Source organism: Phyllobates terribilis, unplaced genomic scaffold, assembly GCF_046119375.1.
Source record: "Phyllobates terribilis strain yellow unplaced genomic scaffold, ASM4611937v1 Scaffold_1__5_contigs__length_1240528914, whole genome shotgun sequence".
NCBI classification, from domain to species: domain Eukaryota; kingdom Metazoa; phylum Chordata; class Amphibia; order Anura; family Dendrobatidae; genus Phyllobates; species Phyllobates terribilis.
This window is the reverse complement of record NW_027362761.1, coordinates 519,126,013-519,148,646: the sequence shown is the minus strand read 5'-3', so window position 1 is coordinate 519,148,646 and position 22,634 is coordinate 519,126,013. Positions and strand designations below refer to the sequence as shown.

The following is a 22,634-nucleotide window of genomic DNA, read 5'->3' as shown; positions in this document are numbered from 1 at the left end:
ACCGGAGTACGTCAATCCCCGACTCCGGAAGGAATGGCCCCTGTGTGAGCCCCTGATCCCGGCTCCGGCGCCCGCCAAGATCACCCCACTCCCGTTGGAGGAGGCTCAGTTCGCATGGGACCCCACCGGTGAAAACCTCATGGGGTTCACCCAAGAGACCCGGGCGGCCGCAGCCCAGCGTGCGGAGTGCTGCCGACAACAACTAGAGGTCTTCAACAAAGAACGGCAAGAGAGGCGGGTCCGCGAGGAGCGGCTGCAGGTACAGAGCGCGGAGCAGAAACGCCGGACCCGGCGAAACCCCCGTGCAGCCCACGGTCCCCGCGCCACCGGGACCGTAATCAAGTTCCAACTGGAGCACGGTTGGGGCTTTATCCGGGATCACAGAACCCCCGGCGATGTCTTTGTCACCCGCAGGGATGTCGAGTCTCACCTGCCGGAGGGACACCGAGGACGTGACCTTTACCTGGGTGATGAGGTCACCTTCACCCGGCATCAGTGCGCTAAAGGACCGTACGCCCTTCACGTGCACCGGTTGACGGAGGAAGAGCTGCGGTATGAGGAAGATCAAGAGGACCCGGACGGGTCTGAAGACTACCCTCAGGAGGAGACAAGGAGAGGACACCGCTGCTGAAGGGAAGTAGCATAAACTGAAGCTGTATATAGTTACCCGTAGGGGTACTTGTCATACTGCTAATTAAAGTGTGTTCCCCGTTGGGACTAGTGTGAATTGTTCCCCGTGTGCCCTTATCCCCACAGGCTGAGGACTGCGAGCAGCCATTCCTTATCCCCACAGGCTGAGGACTGTGAGCAGCCATTCCTTATCCTCACTGGCCGAGGACTGAGAGCGGCCATACCCTGTAAATAGTTGCGCTTCTTAAAGCGCCCCCTTCTGGTTTTATGGAAAGGACTGCTTTTCTATTTTGAATCAGTGACAGTTGCATTTTACCTGGTCACAAGTTGCCCCGTGGCCAGAAGATCAAGAATGTGTTTTATATAAAAGAGTTTTTATATTGAAAGTTAATGCTGCTAAAATGATAATGTAAAAAGTTACTTGTAATATTTTATAATGTATCGTATGCTAAAAGAGTTAATGGTATTTTCTGATAATGTTTTATACCTGCAAAGTTAAAAAAAAAAAAAAAGAGAAGAGTACCTCCCATAAAGGGATGGGTTCCTAATTAGTGTTTTATATGTGAGTGTACACTTTAAAAATTTTGTATGTTTTATTATGTTATGCTCTTTGCCAGCCCGAGGACGTGCTGTGGTTTACCAGGGGAAAATGTAGCACCCCGAGGACTCGGCTGCTACAGGGGTATTGCACCTCAAACCAGAGGTGTGGTATTCCACTCCCGGGTAAGGATGGAGTGTGGGACTGAGCTCAGATAGCTGCATGCACTACACTCACCCCATTTCCGGGGGACAGAACAACGGTACTCCCACCAAATAGTTGTGCAGGTACGACAGCGTCTGTCCCTGGCTGGAGTGGGGAGGGGGGAGGAACATCCCAGTAGTGTAGGGGCAGATAGGGGAGGGGCTCTGGGCATAGAGGTAGGAGCCCATTGGGTGCTAGTCACCTGGGCTCACACATAGAGGGAGTATATATTGTGGGCACCATCTTGAGACAGGGTGAGTTGAGAGAGAGAGTTCAGCCAGGAGGGCTGACAGGGAGCTGTGGCTCCGGCTGGGCCCAGCTCCAGGGCCAGGCCTGTAGTGGAGAGAAGGAGGAAGAGAGGCCCAGAGACACAAGACAAGAGGGAACCCTGAGATCCCAGAAGTAAATCAGAAGGGTGAAGGGTTGGCAGAAAAGGGTACCGGAGCCCAAACTGGCAGAGGCAAAATATCCTTAGCCAGGAACCGGAGATCGTGGTCAAGCTTTGGCACGACCCTCACCACATCCACCAGGAAGGCATACCACGAATAGGGTCAGGAAAGCCAGGAAAGGTTTTGCCACCAAGAGGCCCGAGGGAGCCGGACAAAGGTGGGTCCCTGGTGGGGACGGCCAGTAGGAAGAAAGAGAGAGGGGAGCTCAGGACCACGCTCTGGAACTGCCCGGGAGTTGACCGAGTCCCGCACCTGGTGGACGCAGCACGGCCCGGGTGGTCACCCTTGGCCGAAGTGACCGGAGCAACACCTGTGAGTAAAAACCCTGAAACTGCATCACACGTCTCTGAGCTTCCTTGCCGCACCATCACTACCACCATCATTTACGTCTGCTGCCCTGAGGCCATACCCCTCCCGTTGGGGTTATACCATCTACGCTGCACAACCATATCACCGGCCTCAGCGGACTGTCCTGCAGCGGCAGCTCCATAGCTGCATTCAACGGGTGGCGTAGTCGTCCAACATCTACCGTTCAAAACACTGCCGTCCAGCTTGACTCCCTGGGCACGGACCGGGTCACCGCCACGAGACTACTACTCCCATCGGATCCGGCTCCGGGTAAGCCCCCGTGCGCGCGATGTCGCGCAATGAAGGCCCAGGGGCGCGTCAGTTGCCTCTGTTAGCAAGTTAGCATTCAGACTGTGTCACTTTATTTTCCTTCTTCCACCATGTGCGTGTTTCCATCATCATCGTCATCATCATTATCATCATCGTCTTAATTTTTCAAGGAGCTAGTGTGGCACCCCAGGGGTCCGGTTGCCACAGTGGCATTGCCTCCCTCACAAGGGGTGATGCCATGCCTGGAAGCAAGGAGGGGTCCCCTAATCAGGTATACCAGCATACAACACATTCCTGGGACCAGACCAGAAAGGGGAGCTCCTCCCCTTAGCAATTGGAATCTGGAGGCGGGGTTAGTTAGAGTAGTGAAGAGGAGTTGAAGACAGGACAGCGACGAGGAAGTGTGACACCCCAGGGGTCTGGTTGCCACAGTGATAGAGATATTACGTCTGAGAGCAGGTGGGAGGTCCTTTGGTCAGGGATCCTGTGCATGCCACACCTCCTGCCCAGTCTTGGGAGGGGAAGGACTTCCCCTATATAAACCCGGGGCTGAGGCAGGGTTAGTGAGAAAGAAGACAGAACAAGAGTAGAGAAGAGAAGCAGCATAGCAAGAAACATCAGGAGCTCTGTGGGGAGCAGTGTTACAACGAGTCAGGGGCTGGCAGCTGCAGAGCTCGCCCTGACTGAGAAGATTTCTTTCCGGACCCGGAGTCCGAGGCTGTGGGGACTAACTCCTACCCAGCAGCAGAAACCATCCGGCAGAGGATTTCAGGTCCTCTGGCCCAGAAGCCCGAAGGCACGGTCACACGCGTGGGACCAGCACCGCCATCGTGGAGCGGAAGCCATTAGAAGGCCCCGAGTCACCGGCCATACGGGTGAGCACCACACGGTACACTCAGGGACGTGGGCTACTTATTCTCGCCTCTAGCAAGGTAGCCAGAAGAGTACAGTTAGTTGGGAAGGCCTACAACTCCGCCTGGCCAGGGGAGATCCCATCTGCTCAAGGACTGACCAGGCCCCTATCACTAGCAAGTACTCCGGAAGGGTCTATCTTTGTCACCAGTAAAGACCCTGAACTACACCGCACCGTCTCTGAGTGGTTCCTGCTACCCCCATCATCCACGTCGGCTGCCCTGAGGCCATACCCCTCCCGTTGGGGGTTATACCATCCACGCTGCACCATCCTTCCACCGGCCTCAGCGGTCTGCCCTGCAGCGGCAGCTCCATAGCTGCATTCAACGGGTGGCGTAGTCATCAACCATCTACTGCTAGTACTCTGCCACTTAGTTTGACACCCTGGGCACGGACCGGGTCGCCGCCACTCGGAGACTACAACCCCCGTCCGATCCGGCTCCGGGTATCCCCTGAAACACGGCCCAGGGGGCGCGTCAACTTTGGCGTAGTCGGCAGGATTTCGTGCCCGCAACCACCGGGTACTGCGTGCCTGAAAAGCAAAGACTGTTCAAACTTACCAGTGGTGAAGATTCCCGCTATCCGCGAAGTTTTCCCGCCATCCGGCGCCATCTTCGACCTTCTTCCCGCCATCCGTGGAGTTTTCCCGCCATTGGACGCCATCTTGAGGACGCCGCGCGGGAAGAAGAGGGGCGTGGACTCCGAAAGTGCGCGAGAACTGAAGCCCCGCCTCAAGTCCGGACGTTGCGTAATGTCCTGGAAGGAGCCCAGCAGACGCCGACGTCACCGGAGCGCGACGGAAGGTCCTCAACCCTGACGATCCACTGCGGAGCCGCGGCCTACGGAACAGGATCATCGCAAGGTAGGCCACGGTCCACTAGGGGGGAGGAAGATGTCGGATACGGAGGAGAGCTTCACTGCCTCAACCCCCGCCAGCGCCACCGCTGCTGCAGTTATGCCCTTCACCATGCCCTATATCCCGGGAGCAGCTTGGCTACCCCAGTACTCAGGGGAGTCACATACCCTGCATGACTTTAGAGAAAAGCTGGATAGCCTCTTCCAGGTGTACCCCCTCACAGAAGAGCAAAAAGTGAGCATCCTGGTGGCCCAACTAACCGGGGCAGCCAAAAGGGAAGTAAAATCCTGGCCACCTGGGAGGAAGACTGTCGCAGGGATACTAACCCGGCTGAAGGACACCTTTGATACCCGCACCTCAGCCGAGATTAAGCTTAGATTCTACGGGTGCAAGCAGCGAGCGCATGAGAGTATAAGGGACTATGCACTAAACCTACAAGAGGCCCTTAGGACCATAAAGCAGACCGACCCTGATGGGGTGGGAAACGAGGACAGGCTGTTGACTGAACAATTTATAGAGGGTTTATATTGCAATGCCCACCGAACCCAGTTGCGGGCAATGGCCTTACAGGATCCCCATCTGGACTTTGCACAGTTCAAGGACAGAGCCATCCGGGTGCTCCGAGAACCGGCACCGGGTGGCGTTGTGACCCACAGGCGCCCAGCTATCACTTACCACCAGGAGGCGGCGCCCTTGTCGGCAGGGCCTGTGGGAGCTGATGCGCAGGCTTTGGACAATGACCCGGCTCCAGACCTACGCCATCAGGTCCAAGAGCTAGCTAAGAGCGTTGCTGCGCTAACCCGAACTGTGCAGTCTTTACAGGTTTCCACCCCAGGGAAGATCCAGCTGGCATCCGGACCGGAGGGCATCCCGTGGCGTCGACCAAGGAGGACCCCACCGGCCAGAGGAAGACCCAGTGACCGATACAGCGAGGACGGACGACCCATCTGCCGCCGCTGCAATCAACCCGGACATATGGAAAGGTACTGTTCTTTAAACGGGCACAACCTGGGGTAGAGGGCCAACCCCCAGGAAAAAGATCACCAGGCCCATCGAACTGGCGCGACAGATATGTGGGAGGACGTCCAGTCTTGCCTGTGGTACTGGATGGCATTCCCATGAGTGCCCTACTGGACACCGGGTCACAGGTCACCACCATCCCGTACGTGCTCTTTAAGCAGTACTGGAATGACTCGGATATTACCCGCTACCCTGACGACGACTTGAGTATCATCGCCAGCAATGGCCAGCCCGTGCCACAGATCGGATTTAAAGAGGTGACCATCAAAATCGGTAGAGTCGAACTGGCAGCACAGGGGCTGATCATTGTAGACATTGACAAACATGAGAGCCACCCAAAAATAACTCTAGGAACTAATGTAATTGAAAATTGTCTTGCAGAGGTGATTTTCCTTCTACAGCAGGTTGCCAAGAACGCCAGCTCCGGCGAGCAGCGAGTGCTCCAGAAAGAGATCCGGGCACTGATGCGACGGCAACAGGTGGAACTCTCCGGCGGTGAGATTGGTAGCGTAAGAATGTGTGACCCTTTCCCTATTGCCATGCCCCCAAAAAGTGAAATGATGATTTGGTGCCGGGCAGCTATTGGTCTGAGAGGTAGGGATTACCAGGCAATGGTAGAACCAGTTTACTCGGACAGTAGGCCCACCATTTTGACAGCACGGGGGGTGGTCAATGTACGCCATGGGAGGGTGCCCGTTCGCATAATCAATATCGGGGAGAGGGAAGTGTACCTGCCCCGGTATGCCACGCTAGCAAAATTATATACCATCAACCAAAACTCTATACAGTCTGTGGAACCCTTGCCTCCATCTCACCCGGAGGAAGGTAACGGCTCTAAGAAAGTAATGGAGGATTGGTGTCAGCAACTACACTTGGGAACTGACTCCACTCCCTCCCACCAGAAACAGGGAGTCTACCGGGTGGTTCAAGAGTATGAGAGAGTGTTTAGTAAACACCCGTTAGACTTCGGGCGAGTCAAGGGGGTAGAACACCGCATCCCCACGGGAGATCATCCTCCCATAAAAGAGAGGTATCGACCCGTACCCCCTGCACATTACCAACACGCCAAGGGGATGCTTAGAGACATGAAGGAGGCTGGGGTAATCCGGGATAGCTGTAGCCCCTGGGCAGCCCCGCTAGTTTTAGTCAAAAAGAAAGACAACACCATGAGGATGTGTGTAGATTACCGGAAAATCAACCGTATCACACACAAGGATGCGTACCCCTTACCAAGGATAGAGGAGTCATTGGCTGCTTTAAGATCTGCTAACTTCTTCTCTACCTTGGATCTCACTAGCGGGTACTGGCAGGTTCCTGTAGCAGAGGCGGACCGGGAGAAGACCGCATTCACCACCCCGATGGGACTTAGCGAGTTCACCTGCATGCCGTTCGGACTCTGCAACGCCCCAGGAACCTTCCAACGATTAATGGAGTGCTGTCTGGGCCACAGAAACTTCGAGACGGTCCTGTTGTACCTGGACGATGTCATCGTATACTCCAAAACTTATGAGGACCACCTGAAACACCTGGCGGAGGTGTTCGAAGCTCTGGCGAGTTACGGCCTAAAGGTGAAACCCTCCAAGTGTCACCTCCTGAAACCAAAGGTGCAGTACCTGGGACACGTGGTGAGCGCTGACGGAGTGGCTCCCGACCCCGATAAGATCACCGCAATTAAGGGATGGCCAAGCCCCTCCAGCGTAAAAGAAGTGCGGCAGTTCCTCGGGTTGGTAGGCTACTACCGAAGGTTTATTCCCGGTTTCACCAAAAAGGCAGCGCCTATGCAGGACCTCCTGATAGGCCAGTCCCGGAAGGCCAAGAACCAGAAGCCGCCCTTCAAATGGGAAGAGCTAGAAGAAGAGTCCTTCCGCCAGCTGAAGATGGCCCTCACGGGGGATGAAATCTTGGCGTACCCGGATTATAGCCAGCCCTTCATCCTCTACACCGACGCCAGTAACATCGGGCTAGGAGCCGTACTGTCCCAGATCCAGCAGGGGAAAGAACGAGTAATCGCCTACGCCAGCCGAAAACTGCGACCCACCGAAAGGAACCCCGAGAATTATAGCTCATTTAAGCTAGAGTTCCTGGCCGTGGTATGGGCAGTCACTGAGCGCTTTAAGCATTACCTTGCTTCTTCCCGGTTCACCGTGTACACGGATAACAACCCGTTGACACACCTGGACACGGCAAGACTCGGTGCCCTGGAGCAGAGGTGGATGGCCCGTCTGTCCAACTACGAGTTCATAATCAAATACCGGGCAGGGCGCTCCAATACTAACGCGGACGCCCTGTCCAGGATGCCCAACCTGCCGGACGAAGGAGAAGATCCGGAGGGACTGGAAGAAATTGAACTCCCTGCGTTCCACCGTCATGGGACTATCCAGTATTCCCACCGGGTAAGGAGTAAGCAGGCTGCTACGTTGAACCCCTTACCTCACTACAACTGGGCGGAAACGCAAGACAGCGACCCTGCCGTCCGACTGGTGAAGGAGATGCTGACTCGGCCGGAGGCTCGCCTTGAACCAGACGCTCCGGAGGAAGCCAAACAACTATGGGCAGAGAAGAGTTGACTGTTCCTTTACAAAGGGAAGTTGTGCCGCAGAATGGTTAACTCCCGGACGCATGAATTACTCTGGCAAGTAGTGGTGCCACGAAGAGACGCAGCCATGGTGATGGAGGCATACCACGACGGAGCTGGACACTTCGGGTGGAAGAAGCTGGAGTTCCTGCTGCGCGAGCGATTCCACTGGGTAGGCATGAGGGGAACCATTGAGAAGTGGTGCAGAGACTGTGGCCCGTGCAACCTGAGAAGGAAGGACCGCGCCAGCCAGAAGACTCCCCTGCAGTCCATCGTCACCCGGCAACCGTTGGAACTCGTAGCCTTGGATCATGTAAAACTGACCCCAAGCAGAAGTGGCTACGTCTACGCGTTAACCATCGTGGATCATTACTCCCGGTTTCTGGTTGTCGTCCCCGTCAAGGACTTAACGGCTCAAACAGCAGCTAGAGCCTTCCAGCAGCACTTTTGCCGTCCACACGGGTACCCGGACCAAGTGCTGACGGACCAGGGACCTGCCTTTGAAGCGGAGGTCTTCCAGGAATTCTGCAATCTGTATGGCTGCCGGAAGATAAGGACGACACCCTACCATCCGCAGACTAATGGACTTTGTGAAAAAATGAACCAGGTGGTAATGGATCTTCTAAAAACGTTGCCCCTGGAAGAACGCAGTCTGTGGCCTGAAAAGTTGCCCGATCTGGTGGACCTATACAACCACATCCCGGTAGGTTCCACCAACTGTACCCCGGCTTACCTAATGAGGGCAAGACCTGGTAAGTTACCTGTTGACCTGGAAATGGGAGTCCTGACACCCGAGGACACTTCACCAGAAACAGACTGGGACACAGAGAGGCAGCAGCAGTACCGGAGAGTACAGGAGAGCGTGGAGCGAAGTCTCTGTCAGGCTAGGGAAAGACAAGAGAAAACTTACAACCAGTATGCTCCCGCTGTTCCCCTGGTACCTGGAGAGCAGGTCTTGAAGAGGAAGAGACGGCTCCACAAGTTGGACGACCAGTGGGAGAAGGACCCGTACACCGTACTGCCCTCAAGCCACGAAAACCCGAAGGTCTGTACCATCAGTAAAGACGGAGGGGAAACCACAGCCATTGTATCCCGGGACCACCTGAACAAGTGTCTCGAACAACTGAGGAACCCTGAAGAGGAACAAGAAGACCATCGACCCATAGAGGAAAGGGAAGATATGGTTAGTACCGTGCTCGGGGACTTCCCTCGGTCTTGGACTCAAGTCAATGGTGCAGTTGTGGTACCCGTACTCACCTTCCTCCAACCATCATCCCAAGAACCTACGGAGCAACCGGTAGAGCTGGAAGAACAGCCGGTCCAGGAGGCAGAAGACTCTACACAAGCAGACCCGGAAAATCAACCCTCTGCTTATAGTGAGCCTGCCATACCCCTAGTGAGCCAGAGGGCCCATAGACAGCTGCCCAGTTTACCCTTGACAGCTCCTACACCCTGTAGTTCAGGGCCAGACAGTCAGCTCCGTAGGTCCACTAGGGCCACTAGAGGCCAGCTACCCGCACGTTGGAGGATCTAAATGTTTAAGCTATCTTATAATGTTTACTTGTTTATAGTTGCTTGTGTATAATTTTTGTGTTTCTAGTTATTTTTAGGAGTCCTTGGTGGATTTACCGGGAATCCTTGTACATAGTTGGAGCGTAACCCAGGATGGACTAAAGACTGTTAAGGACTCGGGGCAGGACAGGCCCCTACCTGGTTACGTCTCCCTGTTTTGGTGAAATGGACACCTTGCTTTTCAAAACTGCACCCGGTTGCGGACACGCCGTAACCATCTTATGTGTTTTTCTTATTGTATTGTTATTGTTATACCTTGTTATGTTTTTCTAAAAAAAAAAATATATGTTTAGTCCCGGAGTACTAAATTTCACTAGGGGGGAATGTGACACCCCAGGGGTCTGGTTGCCACAGTGATAGAGATATTACGTCTGAGAGCAGGTGGGAGGTCCTTTGGTCAGGGATCCTGTGCATGCCACACCTCCTGCCCAGTCTTGGGAGGGGAAGGACTTCCCCTATATAAACCCGGGGCTGAGGCAGGGTTAGTGAGAAAGAAGACAGAACAAGAGTAGAGAAGAGAAGCAGCATAGCAAGAAACATCAGGAGCTCTGTGGGGAGCAGTGTTACAACGAGTCAGGGGCTGGCAGCTGCAGAGCTCGCCCTGACTGAGAAGATTTCTTTCCGGACCCGGAGTCCGAGGCTGTGGGGACTAACTCCTACCCAGCAGCAGAAACCATCCGGCAGAGGATTTCAGGTCCTCTGGCCCAGAAGCCCGAAGGCACGGTCACACGCGTGGGACCAGCACCGCCATCGTGGAGCGGAAGCCATTAGAAGGCCCCGAGTCACCGGCCATACGGGTGAGCACCACACGGTACACTCAGGGACGTGGGCTACTTATTCTCGCCTCTAGCAAGGTAGCCAGAAGAGTACAGTTAGTTGGGAAGGCCTACAACTCCGCCTGGCCAGGGGAGATCCCATCTGCTCAAGGACTGACCAGGCCCCTATCACTAGCAAGTACTCCGGGAGGGTCTATCTTTGTCACCAGTAAAGACCCTGAACTACACTGCACCGTCTCTGAGTGGTTCCTGCTACCCCCATCATCCACGTCGGCTGCCCTGAGGCCATACCCCTCCCGTTGGGGGTTATACCATCCACGCTGCACCATCCTTCCACCGGCCTCAGCGGTCTGCCCTGCAGCGGCAGCTCCATAGCTGCATTCAACGGGTGGCGTAGTCATCAACCATCTACTGCTAGTACTCTGCCACTTAGTTTGACACCCTGGGCACGGACCGGGTCGCTGCCACTCGGAGACTACAACCCCCGTCCGATCCGGCTCCGGGTATCCCCTGAAACACGGCCCAGGGGGCGCGTCAGAAGGACCTGGGGAGTGGAGCTGTAAGCCAGCTCACCCCAGCGGGAAGCGCAGAAGAACCGGACACTAGAGTCCGAGGTTGTGGGGCACTGAAGGCCCAGCAGCAGAAACCGGAGGGCAGGAGACTGCAGGTCTCCTGGCCCCATCAGACGCCCGGCGACACCGCAGCACCATAGGGCCCAGCACCGCCACGTGGGAGCGACATTCCAGGAAGGCCCGAGCTGCCTGCCATACGGGTGAGGAACAGACGTTTTACTCAGGGACGAGGGCCGCAGCATAGCTACAAGCAGCAGGGCCAAAGAGATTAGCGCAGAGGGAAGGCCTACAACTTCACCTAGCCTGGTAGATTTCCAACTTGCTTCCTGGCCGCCCGGACCTCTACTACCAGCTAGTACCCATGCCCCGGTCTGCGTAACAACCGCAAGTAAAGATAAGAGGAAGCCGCCATTAAGCTGTGGACTGGTCATTATCTGCGCCATCACCTGCATTACACCGCACCAACAACATCTACCTCATAGCATCACTATATCCTGTCCTGGGGCTAAGCTCTGCCTGTGGAGAGCTGAACCAACTCTGCTGCGTCACCATCAGCTCCAGAGGATCTGCACCGCAGCGGCGGCCCCATATAGCCGCATACCACAGGTGGCGTCACTAACGTTATATATAAAAACTTTATTCCTTTTATTTTATTTTATTCCCCTTCTATTGACCACCCTGGGTCACGGACCGGGTCACTGCCACCGTGACATCCCCCAGCACCGACCGGCCCGGCTACCGAGTACCCCACGGCTCAGGGGGCGCGTCACTAGAACGAGCACTTCTTCAATTTTTCTGTTAGCAAGTACCTATTTATTAGTTTTTAGACTCAGTAAAAAAAAATTAAATAGTCCTGAACAAGCCCTTTAAGGGTTTCGTTTAGCTCTCCAAAATACAACACTCACCCTTCCATATATCTCATCCAAAAACATGAAATTCTCAAAGTGGAAACTTGCCATGGAAGTGACGCGCACCCTGGGCCGTGGGGTACTTTGTAGCCGGGCCGGTCGGTGCTGGGGGTGATGTCACAGTGGCGGTGACCCGGTCCGTGACCCAGGGTGGTCAATAAAAGGGGTTATTTACAGGGGATTTATAGTTTTTATATAAAGTTTGTGACGCCATCTGTGGTATGCGGCTATATGGGGCCGCCGCTGCGGAGCAGGTTCTCTGGAGCTGATGTTAGTGCAGCAGAGTTGGTTCAGCTCTCCACAGGCAGAGCTTAACTCCAGGGCAGGAAATGGTGATGTTATAGATGTTGCTGTGCAGTGTACTGCAGGGGATGATGGCGCAGCAGTAATAATTCACAGAAACAGTGGGGTGCAGTCTTCCGGATTTACTCACAGTTCTCACTTTGCTCCTGGTTACAACTGCAGATCATAACTTCCCACGTCGTCCTGTGCTTACTCAGGGAGGGGTTCAGCAAACCCTCAGATACCTCCGAAGTACGTAACGGGACCCCTTTTGTGTGTTCCTTCTGGCCATCTCCCTGCACCTCACACCCAGTGTCCCAATCCAGTGACCGCGGACCTTGTCGGGCGACGTCTTCTCTGTCCCCTGGGTCCTCTATGGCCACCTTTTCGGTGAGTTAGATGTGGCTTTTGGCTGCAGCACCTGAAATGCTGCACCCTCCGGTTACCTAGTTGAATATTGCAATTCTCACTAGTTAGGGGCCGGTCCCCTCTGCGACCCGATCCCTCCACCGCTGGTAGACTCGGGCGTACGGGTGGCCTCCAGCACTGCCCGTACCCCTGGGATCCTTTCTTCACTCCTGGAGCCTTCTCTCTGCTCCCATTCCTTCCTCCTCTCCTTCTCCTGGGCCTCCTCTCTCAGGCCCGCACTTCCCTGAGCAGAGCTCGTGCATAGCTCCTGCTCCCAACTCCTCCTCTGACTCTCTCTCACTTCTCCTCTGACTAGAACAACAACCCCTTCTAGATGGTTCCATCCCATTTTATATCACTTCTTACTGAGCTCCCCTAAACTTCTTCCTCCACCCACACTCACTACATGGTTCCCCCTACTTTGGTTCCCCCCACTCCAGCCAGGGACAGGGCTCAGCAGGAGAGTGACGCATCTTGCCCCTCCTCCGGTCTGGAGTAGTGTAGTGTTGGATGCAGGTGTTAGGGTCCCGGGCAGCACTCCTTCCTTACCTGAGAGTGAGATACCACACCTCTGGGTCAGATGCAGTACCTCTGTGGCGACTGAACCCTCAGGGGCGCCACAGAAGCGCCCAATATCAAACAAGAATGCCTACTTGTGTAAACCGCCCACATTTTCTGTGCCATGACTTGCTGGAATTTGTCAGGATTGTTTCCAAAACTTTTGTGAAAGTCCCAGCAAATTGAAAAAGTTTAGCAACTATGCTGTGATACAACCTAACAAACAGCAGAGCTTTGTTCTTAGGTCATATTAAAAGATCATGTCCAGTTTTGCAACCACATTTTTCAATCGTCCCAAAGCATCTAAAATGAGTAATGAACTGACTACTATCTATGATCTACAATTTTTATGCAGACCTATGGGTCTCCATGGTAAGAGACTGAAAACAAGCCCTGTGTAGGTAACAACTTGCAGCCATACTTTTTGCTCTCCGCCCATTGGTTACATACATTCAGATGGTAAGCAAGTGTGTCACCCCAGGCCTGGATGCCACAAATATTAAAGGCTGTGTCTGAGAGCAGGAAGGAGGTTCCCTGGTCAGGGACAATTAGCATACAGCACCTCCTGTCCCAGGCCAGTAGGGGGAGCTGGCTGCCCCTATAAAAGCTGGAACTGGGGCAGGGTTAGAGAGAACTGGACGACCTAGCTCAGGACTGAGACTAGTCCCAGAGAAGGATGGACAGTTCAGCTGTAGCCAAGGAGTCCGTGAGGCAGAGGAGAAGCTGCGAGCCAGGGACAGAGGCGACGAGAGACGGTCCTGGATGAGAGAACTACACTACCGGACATTGGGGTCCGAGGCTGTCAGGGTTGTAAGCCCAGCAGCAGAGAACCAACCCGCGAGGGATTTCAGGTCCCTTGGCCTAAGAAGCCTGGAGGCTCCGCCACACAGAGGGACCAGTACAGCACGGAGAAGCAAAAGGTACCTAAGGCCCGAGTCGCAAGCCATTCAGGCGAAGTACACGGCCAGCTCAGGGACGTGGGCTATTACACTACGAAAAGGGGGATAGTCAGCAAGGGCAGAGAGAGAACGGTAGGCCTTCACACTCACCCTGACCAGTGGGGCTCGCCCGAATGCTCTCAGATACCCAGGCCCATTCCTACTCGGTACTCCTGTTGGGTCAGTAATAATACCTACAATAAAGACCCTGGACTGTTTGAAGCGGACTCTGAACTCTTATTACTGCGACCTGCACTATCACCCCCAGCATTCACCTACACTGCCCTGAGGCTACACTCTTCCCGTGGGGAGTTGTCCTACCCCTGTGCTGCACACCAACATCAGCCTCAGTGGTCTGCCTCGCAGCGGCGGTCATCCCTGACTGCAATCCACGGGTGGCGTAGTCGGACATTCAAAACACTGATAAATAGACTGCCACAATTTGGTCTGACCACCCTGAGCCACGGGATCGGGTTGCCACTACTACCCCCAGCATCGCATAGAAGCCCGGTTCCGGGTACCCCACGGCCCAGGGGGCGAGTCAGCTTTGGCGTAGTCGGCAGGATTGTGACCAACCCGCCACAAACGGGTATTGCGTGCCTGAATTAGACTTTATACTTACCTGAGTGAAGTTTCCCGCCATCCGGAGCCGTTTCCAGCCATCTTCAGCCGTTTCCCGCCATCCTCAGCCGCTTTCCCGCCATCGGGCGCCATCTTCGGGACGCCGTTCGGGAAGAAGAGGGGCGTGGACGTCCAAACTGCGTGAGACCTGAAGCCCCGCCCTACGCACCGACGCTGCGCAAGGTCCTGGAAGGAGAGAGAGCGACGCTGACGTCACCAGGACGCGATGCAAGGTCCTCGCCCGGAGCAGCACCAGTGGAGTCGCGGCCTACGGAAGAGGATCAACGGAAGGTAGGCCACGGTTAACTAGGGGGAGGTAGATGTCGAACGCGGAGGGACCTTCTACCACCAGCGTGGCTGCAGCAGCGGTGATGCCGTTCTCCATGCCCTACATCCCCGGAGCGGCCTGGCTGCCCCAATACTCAGGGGAATCCCATATATTAACTGACTTTAAGGAAAGACTGAACAGTTTATTTAAAGTTTATCCCCTGACAGAAGAACAGAAAGTAAGCATTCTGAAGGGGGAGCTAACTGATGCAGCCCAGCGGGAAGTGAAATCATGGTCAGATGAGGAGAAAAGGACTGTAAAGGACATTCTGACCCGGCTGCGGGGTACCTTTACACCCGTACCTCAGCAGAGATCAAAATGCGGTTCTATGGCTGTAAGCAGCGAGCCCAAGATAGTATCAGAGACTATGCCTTGAACCTGCAAGAAGCTCTGGGAGCAATCAAACAAGCTGACCCTGGCAGCGTGCAGGATACAGATAAACTATTGACTGACCAGTTCATAGAAGGTCTGCTGTCCAGCGCCCACAGAACCCAGCTGCGCCTCATGGCCCTACAGAACCCCGATTGGACTTTTGCGCAGTTCAAAGATAGGGCCATCCGGGTGCTCCGAGAACCCGCACCAGGTGGCGCTGTAGCTTCCCGGCGCCCTGCCATCACTTACCACCAGGGGGCGGCGCCCTACCCCGCAGACCTTGTGGGGGCTGATGCACAGGCTCTAAATCCATCCCAGCCTGCAAACCTGCACCATCAGGTCCAAGAACTGACAAAGAGTGTTGCTGCATTGACCAGGACCGTACAGTCGTTACAGATGGACCCGTCAGGACCAATCAAGCTGGCTTCAAGTCCGGAGGATGTCCCGTGGCGCCGACAGAGGAGGATCCCGTCATTCAGAGGGAGGCCCGCCGACCGTTACACTGAGGATGGACAGCCGATTTGCCGCCGCTGCAGCCAGCCAGGACACGTAGCCAGGTACTGTACTTTAAATGGGTCCGACCTGGGGCAGAGGGCCAACCCACAGGCATAAGGTCATCAGGCCCGTCTAATTGGCGTGATAAGTACGTAGGGGGACGCCCGGTTTTACCCGTAGTGCTGGACGGTATCCCCATGAGTGCACTGCTGGACACCGGGTCCCAAGTGACTACCATCCCCTATGTACTTTTCAAGCAGTACTGTAGTGACACTGACATAACCCGCTATCCAGACACTGACTTGTGCATCATCGCCAGCCCGTACCGCAGGTGGGGTTCAGAGAGATGACCAATCAGATTGGTAAGGTTGAACTGCCGGCACAGGGAGTGATCATTGTGGACATTGACCGTCGAGAAAGTCACCCTAAAATAACCTTGGGTACTAACGTGATTGAAAATTGTCTTTCAGAAGTGATTGTAATTTTGCAGCAGGTAGCGATGAATGCGAGCTCCAGCCAACAGAGAGTCCTCCAGAAAGAGATAAGAGCCCTGATGAGATGGCAACAGGTAGAACTGTCTGGTGGTGAGATCGGTAGCGTGAGGATGAGCGACCCATTCCCCATTGCCATGCCTCCCAAAAGTGAAATGATGCCAAGCCATGGTAGAACCCGTGTACTCAGACAGCAGGCCCACCATTTTGACAGCCCGGGGGGTGGTTGATGTCCGCCATGGGAGGGTGCCCGTCCGCATTCTAAACATTGGGGAGAGGGAAGTACACTTGCCCCGGTACGCTACATTAGCCAAATTGTTTGCTGTCGAACACAATGCTCTCAGGGTCGTGGAACCCTTGCCTCCATCTCCACCGGTGGAGGATAATGGCTCCCAGAAACACAAGGAGGACTGGTGCCAGAAACTCCACGTGGGTGCTGACTCCACTCCCTCACACCAAAAACAAGGAGTCTACCGGGTGGTTCAGGAGTAAGAGAGAATCTTTAGTAAGCACCCGCTAGACTTTGGCAGAGTGAAAGGGGTAGAACACCACATCCCCACGGGGAGCCACCCACCAATAAAAGAGAGACACAGACCTGTACCCCCCCTGCACATTATCAGAACGCAAAGGGCATGCTGAGAGAAATGAAAGAAGCCGGGGTCATTAGAGACAGTTGTAGCCCCTGGGCAGCCCCCTTGGTTCTGGTAAAAAAGAAAGACGGTACCATGAAAATGTGCGTGGACTATAGACAAATCAATCGTATCACCCATAAAGACGTGTACCCGTTACCTAGGATAGAGGAGTCTTTAGCCGCACTAAAATCAGCTAATTTCTTCTCTACTTTGGACCTTACTAGCGGGTACTGGCAGGTTCCTGTGGCAGAGGCTGACAAGGAGAAGACCGCCTTCACCACCCCGATGGGATTGAGTGAATTCAACTGTATGCCATTCGGGCTCTGCAATGCACACGGGACCTTCCAGAGGCTGATGGAATGCTGTCTAGGGCACCGAAACTTCGAGACGGTCCTACTCTACCTGGACGACGTGATTGTCTATTCGAAGACTTACGAGGACCATCTAAAGCACCTGGCCGAGGTGTTCGAAGCCCTGGCAGGCTATGGCCTGAAAGTGAAGCCCTCAAAGTGTCACCTGTTAAAACCGAAGGTACAGTACCTAGGGCACGTGGTGAGTGCTAAGGGAGTAGCCCCCGACCCCGACAAGGTTACAGCCAACAAGAGCTGGCCAAGCCCCTCTAACATCAAAGAAGTGAGGCAATTCCTCGGGTTGGTAGGCTACTACCGAAGGTTCATCCCCGGGTTCACTAAGATGAACCCTCCTGATAGGTCAGTCTAAATCCAGAAGTCACAAGCCACCCTTCAAGTGGGACAAGCCGGAAGAGGAGTCCTTCCGCCAGTTGAAGATGGCCCTCACGTGGGATGAGATCCTGGCCTACCCCGATTATGGCCAGCATTTTATCCTCCACACAGACGCCAGTAATGTGGGGCTAGGAGCCATACTGTCCCAAAACCAACAGGGCAGAGAAAGGGTGATCGCGTACGCCAGCCGGAAGCTGAGGCCCACTGAAAGGAACCCGGAGAATTATAGCTCCTTCAACCTAGAATTCTTGGCAGTGGTGTGGGCCGTCACAGAACGGTTTAAACATTACCTGGCCTCCGCAAAGTTCACCGTGTACACGGACAACAACCCGTTGACACACCTGGACAATGCAAGACTTGGTGCCCTAGAACAGCGGCGGATGGCCCGGCTATCAAATTATGACTTCACAATCAAATACCGGGCAGGCAGAACCAACGCCAAAGCAGACGCTCTATCAAGAATGCCCCACCTACCCGAAGGAGAAGAAGACTCGGAAGAGCTGGAGGAAGTAGAGCTCCCTGCGTTCCACCGGTATGGGGCCACTCAGTATTCTCACCGGGTAAGAGACAAAGACCTAACCACCGTCATGTTCAACCCCTTACCCCACCACGGCTGGGCTGAAACGCAAGATAGTGACCCTGCAGTTCGCCTGGTGAAAGACATGTTAACCCAGGCAGACGCTAGTCCTGGCCCGGACGCTCCAGAGGAAGCCAAGCAGTTATGGAAGGAGAAAAGCAGGCTATTCCTCTACGAAGGTAAGCTGTGCAGAAGGCTTGTCAACCACCGAACGCATGAGCTGACCTGGCAAGTAGTGGTCCCAAGACGAGATGCAGCAATGGTCCTGGAGGCCTACCATGACAGAGCGGGACACTTCTGGTGGAAGAAACTGGAGTTCCTACTGAGAGAGCGGTTCTACTGGGTCGGTATGAGAGGGGCCATAGAGAAGTGGAGCAGGGACTGCGGCCCATGTAACCTCAGAAGGAAGGACGGTACCAGCCAGAAGACACCCTTGAGGCCCATCGTCACCAGGCAGCCTCTTGAGCTGGTAGCTCTGGACCATGTGAAACTGGCTCCAAGCCGGTCGGGCTACGTCTATGCCCTGACAATAGTGGACCACTACTCCCGGTTCCTGGTGGTAGTTCCTGTTAAAGACTTGACAGCCCAAACAGCGGCCAGAGCCTTCCAACAACACTTCTGCCGTCCACACGGGTATCCGGAACAGGTCTTGACAGATCAAGGTCCAGCGTTTGAGGCGGAAGTCTTCCAGGAGTTCTGCAACCTCTACGGCTGTAGGAAGTTTCGGACAACGCCTTACCACCCGCAAACCAACGGGCTGTGTGAGAAAATGAATAATATCATCATTGATCTCCTCAAGACGTTGCCCCTGGAAGAACGCAGCCTGTGGTCGGAGAAGCTGCCAGACCTGATAGACTTGTACAACCATATCCCGGTGAATGCTACCAACTGCACCCAGGCTTACCTGACGCGAGCAAGACCAGGTAAGCTGCCTATGGACCTGGAGATGAGAGTCCTGACACCCGAGGACACCTCCCCAGATGCGGACTGGGATACGGAACGACGGCTACAGTACAAGAAGGTACAGGAGAGTGTGGAGAGGAGTCTGGCTCAAGCGAGAGAAAAGCAAGAGAGGCTCTTCAACCAACACGCCCCTGCTGGTCCCCTAGAACCTGGTGAGCAGGTCCTGAAGCGGAAGAGAAAGCTTCACAAGCTGGATGACCAGTGGGAGAGAGACCCGTACACAGTACTGCCGTCCAACCACGACAACAGGTATGTGTAATTACCAAGGATGGAGGAGAAACCACTAGCACGGTCTCCAGAGACCACCTAAAAAGGTGCCCCGAGCAACTACAGAGAGCAGGAGAAGATCAAGATGACCTTGAACCCGCAGTGGACAAGGAAAAAATGGTCAGCACCGTTCTCAGAGAGTTCCCCCGGTCCTGGACTCGGATAAACGATGCCATAGTGGTACGCGTCCTACACTTCCTTCAACCTACCCAGCAGGAGCCTACAGGAGAGCAGGAGGAACAAGAAGAACAAGCAGCTCCGGAGGCAGAAGAACCCATGCCAGCGGCCCAGGAGAGTCAACCCTCTGCTGACAGTGAGCCTGCCATGCCTGCGGTAAGCCAAAGGACCCGAAGACAGCTGCCTGCCCTGCCTGTAAACCCAGCTAGTAGCTGTACCCTTAATACTAGTGAGGAAAGCCAGGTTAGACCACCACCAGACAGTGGGTTATGCAGGTCAACCCGGAGCACTAGGGGTCAAATACCAGCCCGCTGGAAGATCTAAATGCACAGTGTATATATTTAATGTTTTATGTTTGTACCCTGGTTATTGATAATGTTTTTCCAGTTTCCCCTAGATACAATGGACTGACAGGTTATGGACGGTGAATAACCGGAACTACCATGTAGATAGTTGCACTTGGTGCCCTCTTTCGAAGATGGCCACAGAAGAAAAACCTGTCCGGCGTGGCCTCCTTGTGGTCCAAAGTAGGTAGCTCGGCCTTGCCGCCACGCCCAAGGCCAGGAACTTGGGGTTTTTAGGGACAGGTCCCCACACTGTGGAAAACTTCACCTTGTTGGGTGATATGGACACCCGGTCATGGAAGCGCCGTGACCTTAAGGACAAAATGTACTTGTATATATGTTATGTTATTGTTTATACCCTGTATTTGTGTTTCCTGTTTAGTCCTGGAGTACTAAATTTTACTAGGGGGGAATGTGTCACCCCAGGCCTGGATGCCACAAATATTAAAGGCTGTGTCTGAGAGCAGGAAGGAGGTTCCCTGGTCAGGGACAATTAGCATACAGCACCTCCTGTCCCAGGCCAGTAGGGGGAGCTGGCTGCCCCTATAAAAGCTGGAACTGAGGGCAGGGTTAGCGAGAACTGGACGACCTGGCTCAGGACTGAGACTAGTCCCAGAGAAGGAGGGACAGTTCAGCTGTAGCTGAGGAGTCCGTGAGGCAGAGGAGAAACTGCGAGCCAGGGACAGAGGCGACGAGAGCCGGTCCTGGCTGAGAGAACTACTCTACCGGACATTGGGGTCCGAGGCTGTCAGGGTTGTAAGCCCAGCAGCAGAGAACCAACCCGCGAGGGATTTCAGGTCCCTTGGCCTAAGAAGCCTGGAGGCTCCGCCACACAGAGGGACCAGTACAGCACGGAGAAGCAAAAGGTACCTAAGGCCCGAGTCGCAAGCCATACAGGCGAAGTACACGGCCAGCTCAGGGACGTGGGCTATTACACCACGAAAATGGGGATAGTCAGCAAGGGCAGAGAGAGAACGGTAGGCCTTCACACTCACCCTGACCAGTGGGGCTCGCCCGAATGCTCTCAGACACCCAGGCCCATTCCTACTCGGTACTCCTGTTGGGTCAGTAGTAATACCTACAATAAAGACCCTGGACTGTTTGAAGCGGACTCTGAACTCTTATTACTGCGGCCTGCACTATCACCCCCAGCATTCACCTACACTGCCCTGAGGCTACACTCTTCCCGTGGGGAGTTGTCCTACCCCTGTGCTGCACACCAACATCAGCCGCAGTGGTCTGCCTCGCAGCGGCGGTCATCCCTGACTGCAATCCACGGGTGGCGTAGTCGGACATTCAAAACACTGATAAATAGACTGCCACAATTTGGTCTGACCACCCTGAGCCACGGGATCGGGTTGCCACTACTACCCCCAGCATCGCATAGAAGCCCGGTTCCGGGTACCCCACGGCCCAGGGGGCGAGTCACAAGAAGTAGGGGACAAATAGAAGCAAGCATGACTGCAGGATCAGTCTACATGGGGGTTACTTGTAGTCTGTTACCATAGAAACACCAAGCTTTTCATAGGAGCTGTATACAGAGCTATACATTTATCATGAAGAATTCTTTCAAAATTGTCCTATTTTTAAATTTGGATATATTGGGATAGGTAAAAGAAATCCAAAGTGTAGGGTCTATGCTGGTACACTTTATGGTGCGTAGAAATACTGTAGATATAAAGAGAAATGCGCTTTGTGCAATTCCCTATAAAACTTTAAAAAGTTTTGAAATCAGAAATTCTCCCTTTGTTAGCATGACAAAACTTCTAATAGTATAGAAGCGGACCAATGCCAAAGAAATTGTACCTCTTGAAAAGGTCAGACTCTTGTGGTTGAAAACACAAGGACTATAGGCTGCAGTTTTGTACAACCTGAAAAATTTCTATCCCAAATACAATGGAAAATATATATATATTTATGTAATAGATCCTACTATCATTGATGCTTGTAAGTTGTAAATACCTCTATCTGCTGCTTGATCATCTCGCTTTGCTTTTCTTTCTCGTGAGTACGTAGCTGTAGCCATAGATCGGATATTTCCTTGTCCTTTGTAGACAGCAAATTATATTTCTCTTCTTCGATAATCAATACTGTAAATATAAAATTAATTAATGTGATAATGGATTTCTGTATTTTTCATGCTAGAGCTCGCACTTTACTATAAGACGCAACCCAGGTTAAGACAGCAAAAATATTGGAAAAATATATTTCCAATAAATTAAAACTTCCCTTGCTTGCGGTGTAAAGAAGTTGGTGTAGTCAATAATGCAGTGGAGTAGAATAGGAAGGTATTAGACCTACTGTTAGTGTTTCTCCGCAGCATGTGCATAATACACATATAACTTTACAGCACACACAATATGTACACTCTCTGCAGCACACATATACACACACAACTCTGCTACACATTCAGCCAAAGTACATGCACAGACACACACAGCTCTGCTACATCGACTCACATTCTGCTCTGTTACTGTACATCAAAGACACATCTGCTTCATGAACGTGCTCCTACACATTGCACGTATACCAACTTAAGCTCCGGCTGATTTCTTTGGTTTTGTTGTAGTTTATTGTACTTTGTACAAACAGGGGTGTGGCTCCCCCATTTTTTTGAGCTATAAATTTCATCTATATAACTTCCCATGGGCAGATAAACAATCGGGCCCCTGTTTTGCTCTGCCCTTATCTACATTGAGGTCGACTGACATAAAGCCAGATTTTAATACTAGAGACAGGATAGTACCCTCCCGATTGGATACACCTTGTCGTGATGGGATGTCTTTTCCGATTTTTTTGATCAAAATA

At 53.6% G+C, this 22,634-nt stretch overlaps 1 protein-coding gene across 1 annotated transcript in view; it reads right to left on the bottom strand.

The window, feature by feature from the left end:
* CCDC152 (coiled-coil domain containing 152) overlaps positions 1 to 22,634 on the bottom strand; it is a 101,919-nt gene that overhangs the window by 40,969 nt on the left and 38,316 nt on the right. The window contains exon 6 of the mRNA XM_073655059.1: positions 21,789 to 21,916. Within this exon, the coding sequence (XP_073511160.1) occupies positions 21,789 to 21,916 (128 nt within the window). The remainder of the gene's footprint in view (positions 1 to 21,788; positions 21,917 to 22,634) is intronic.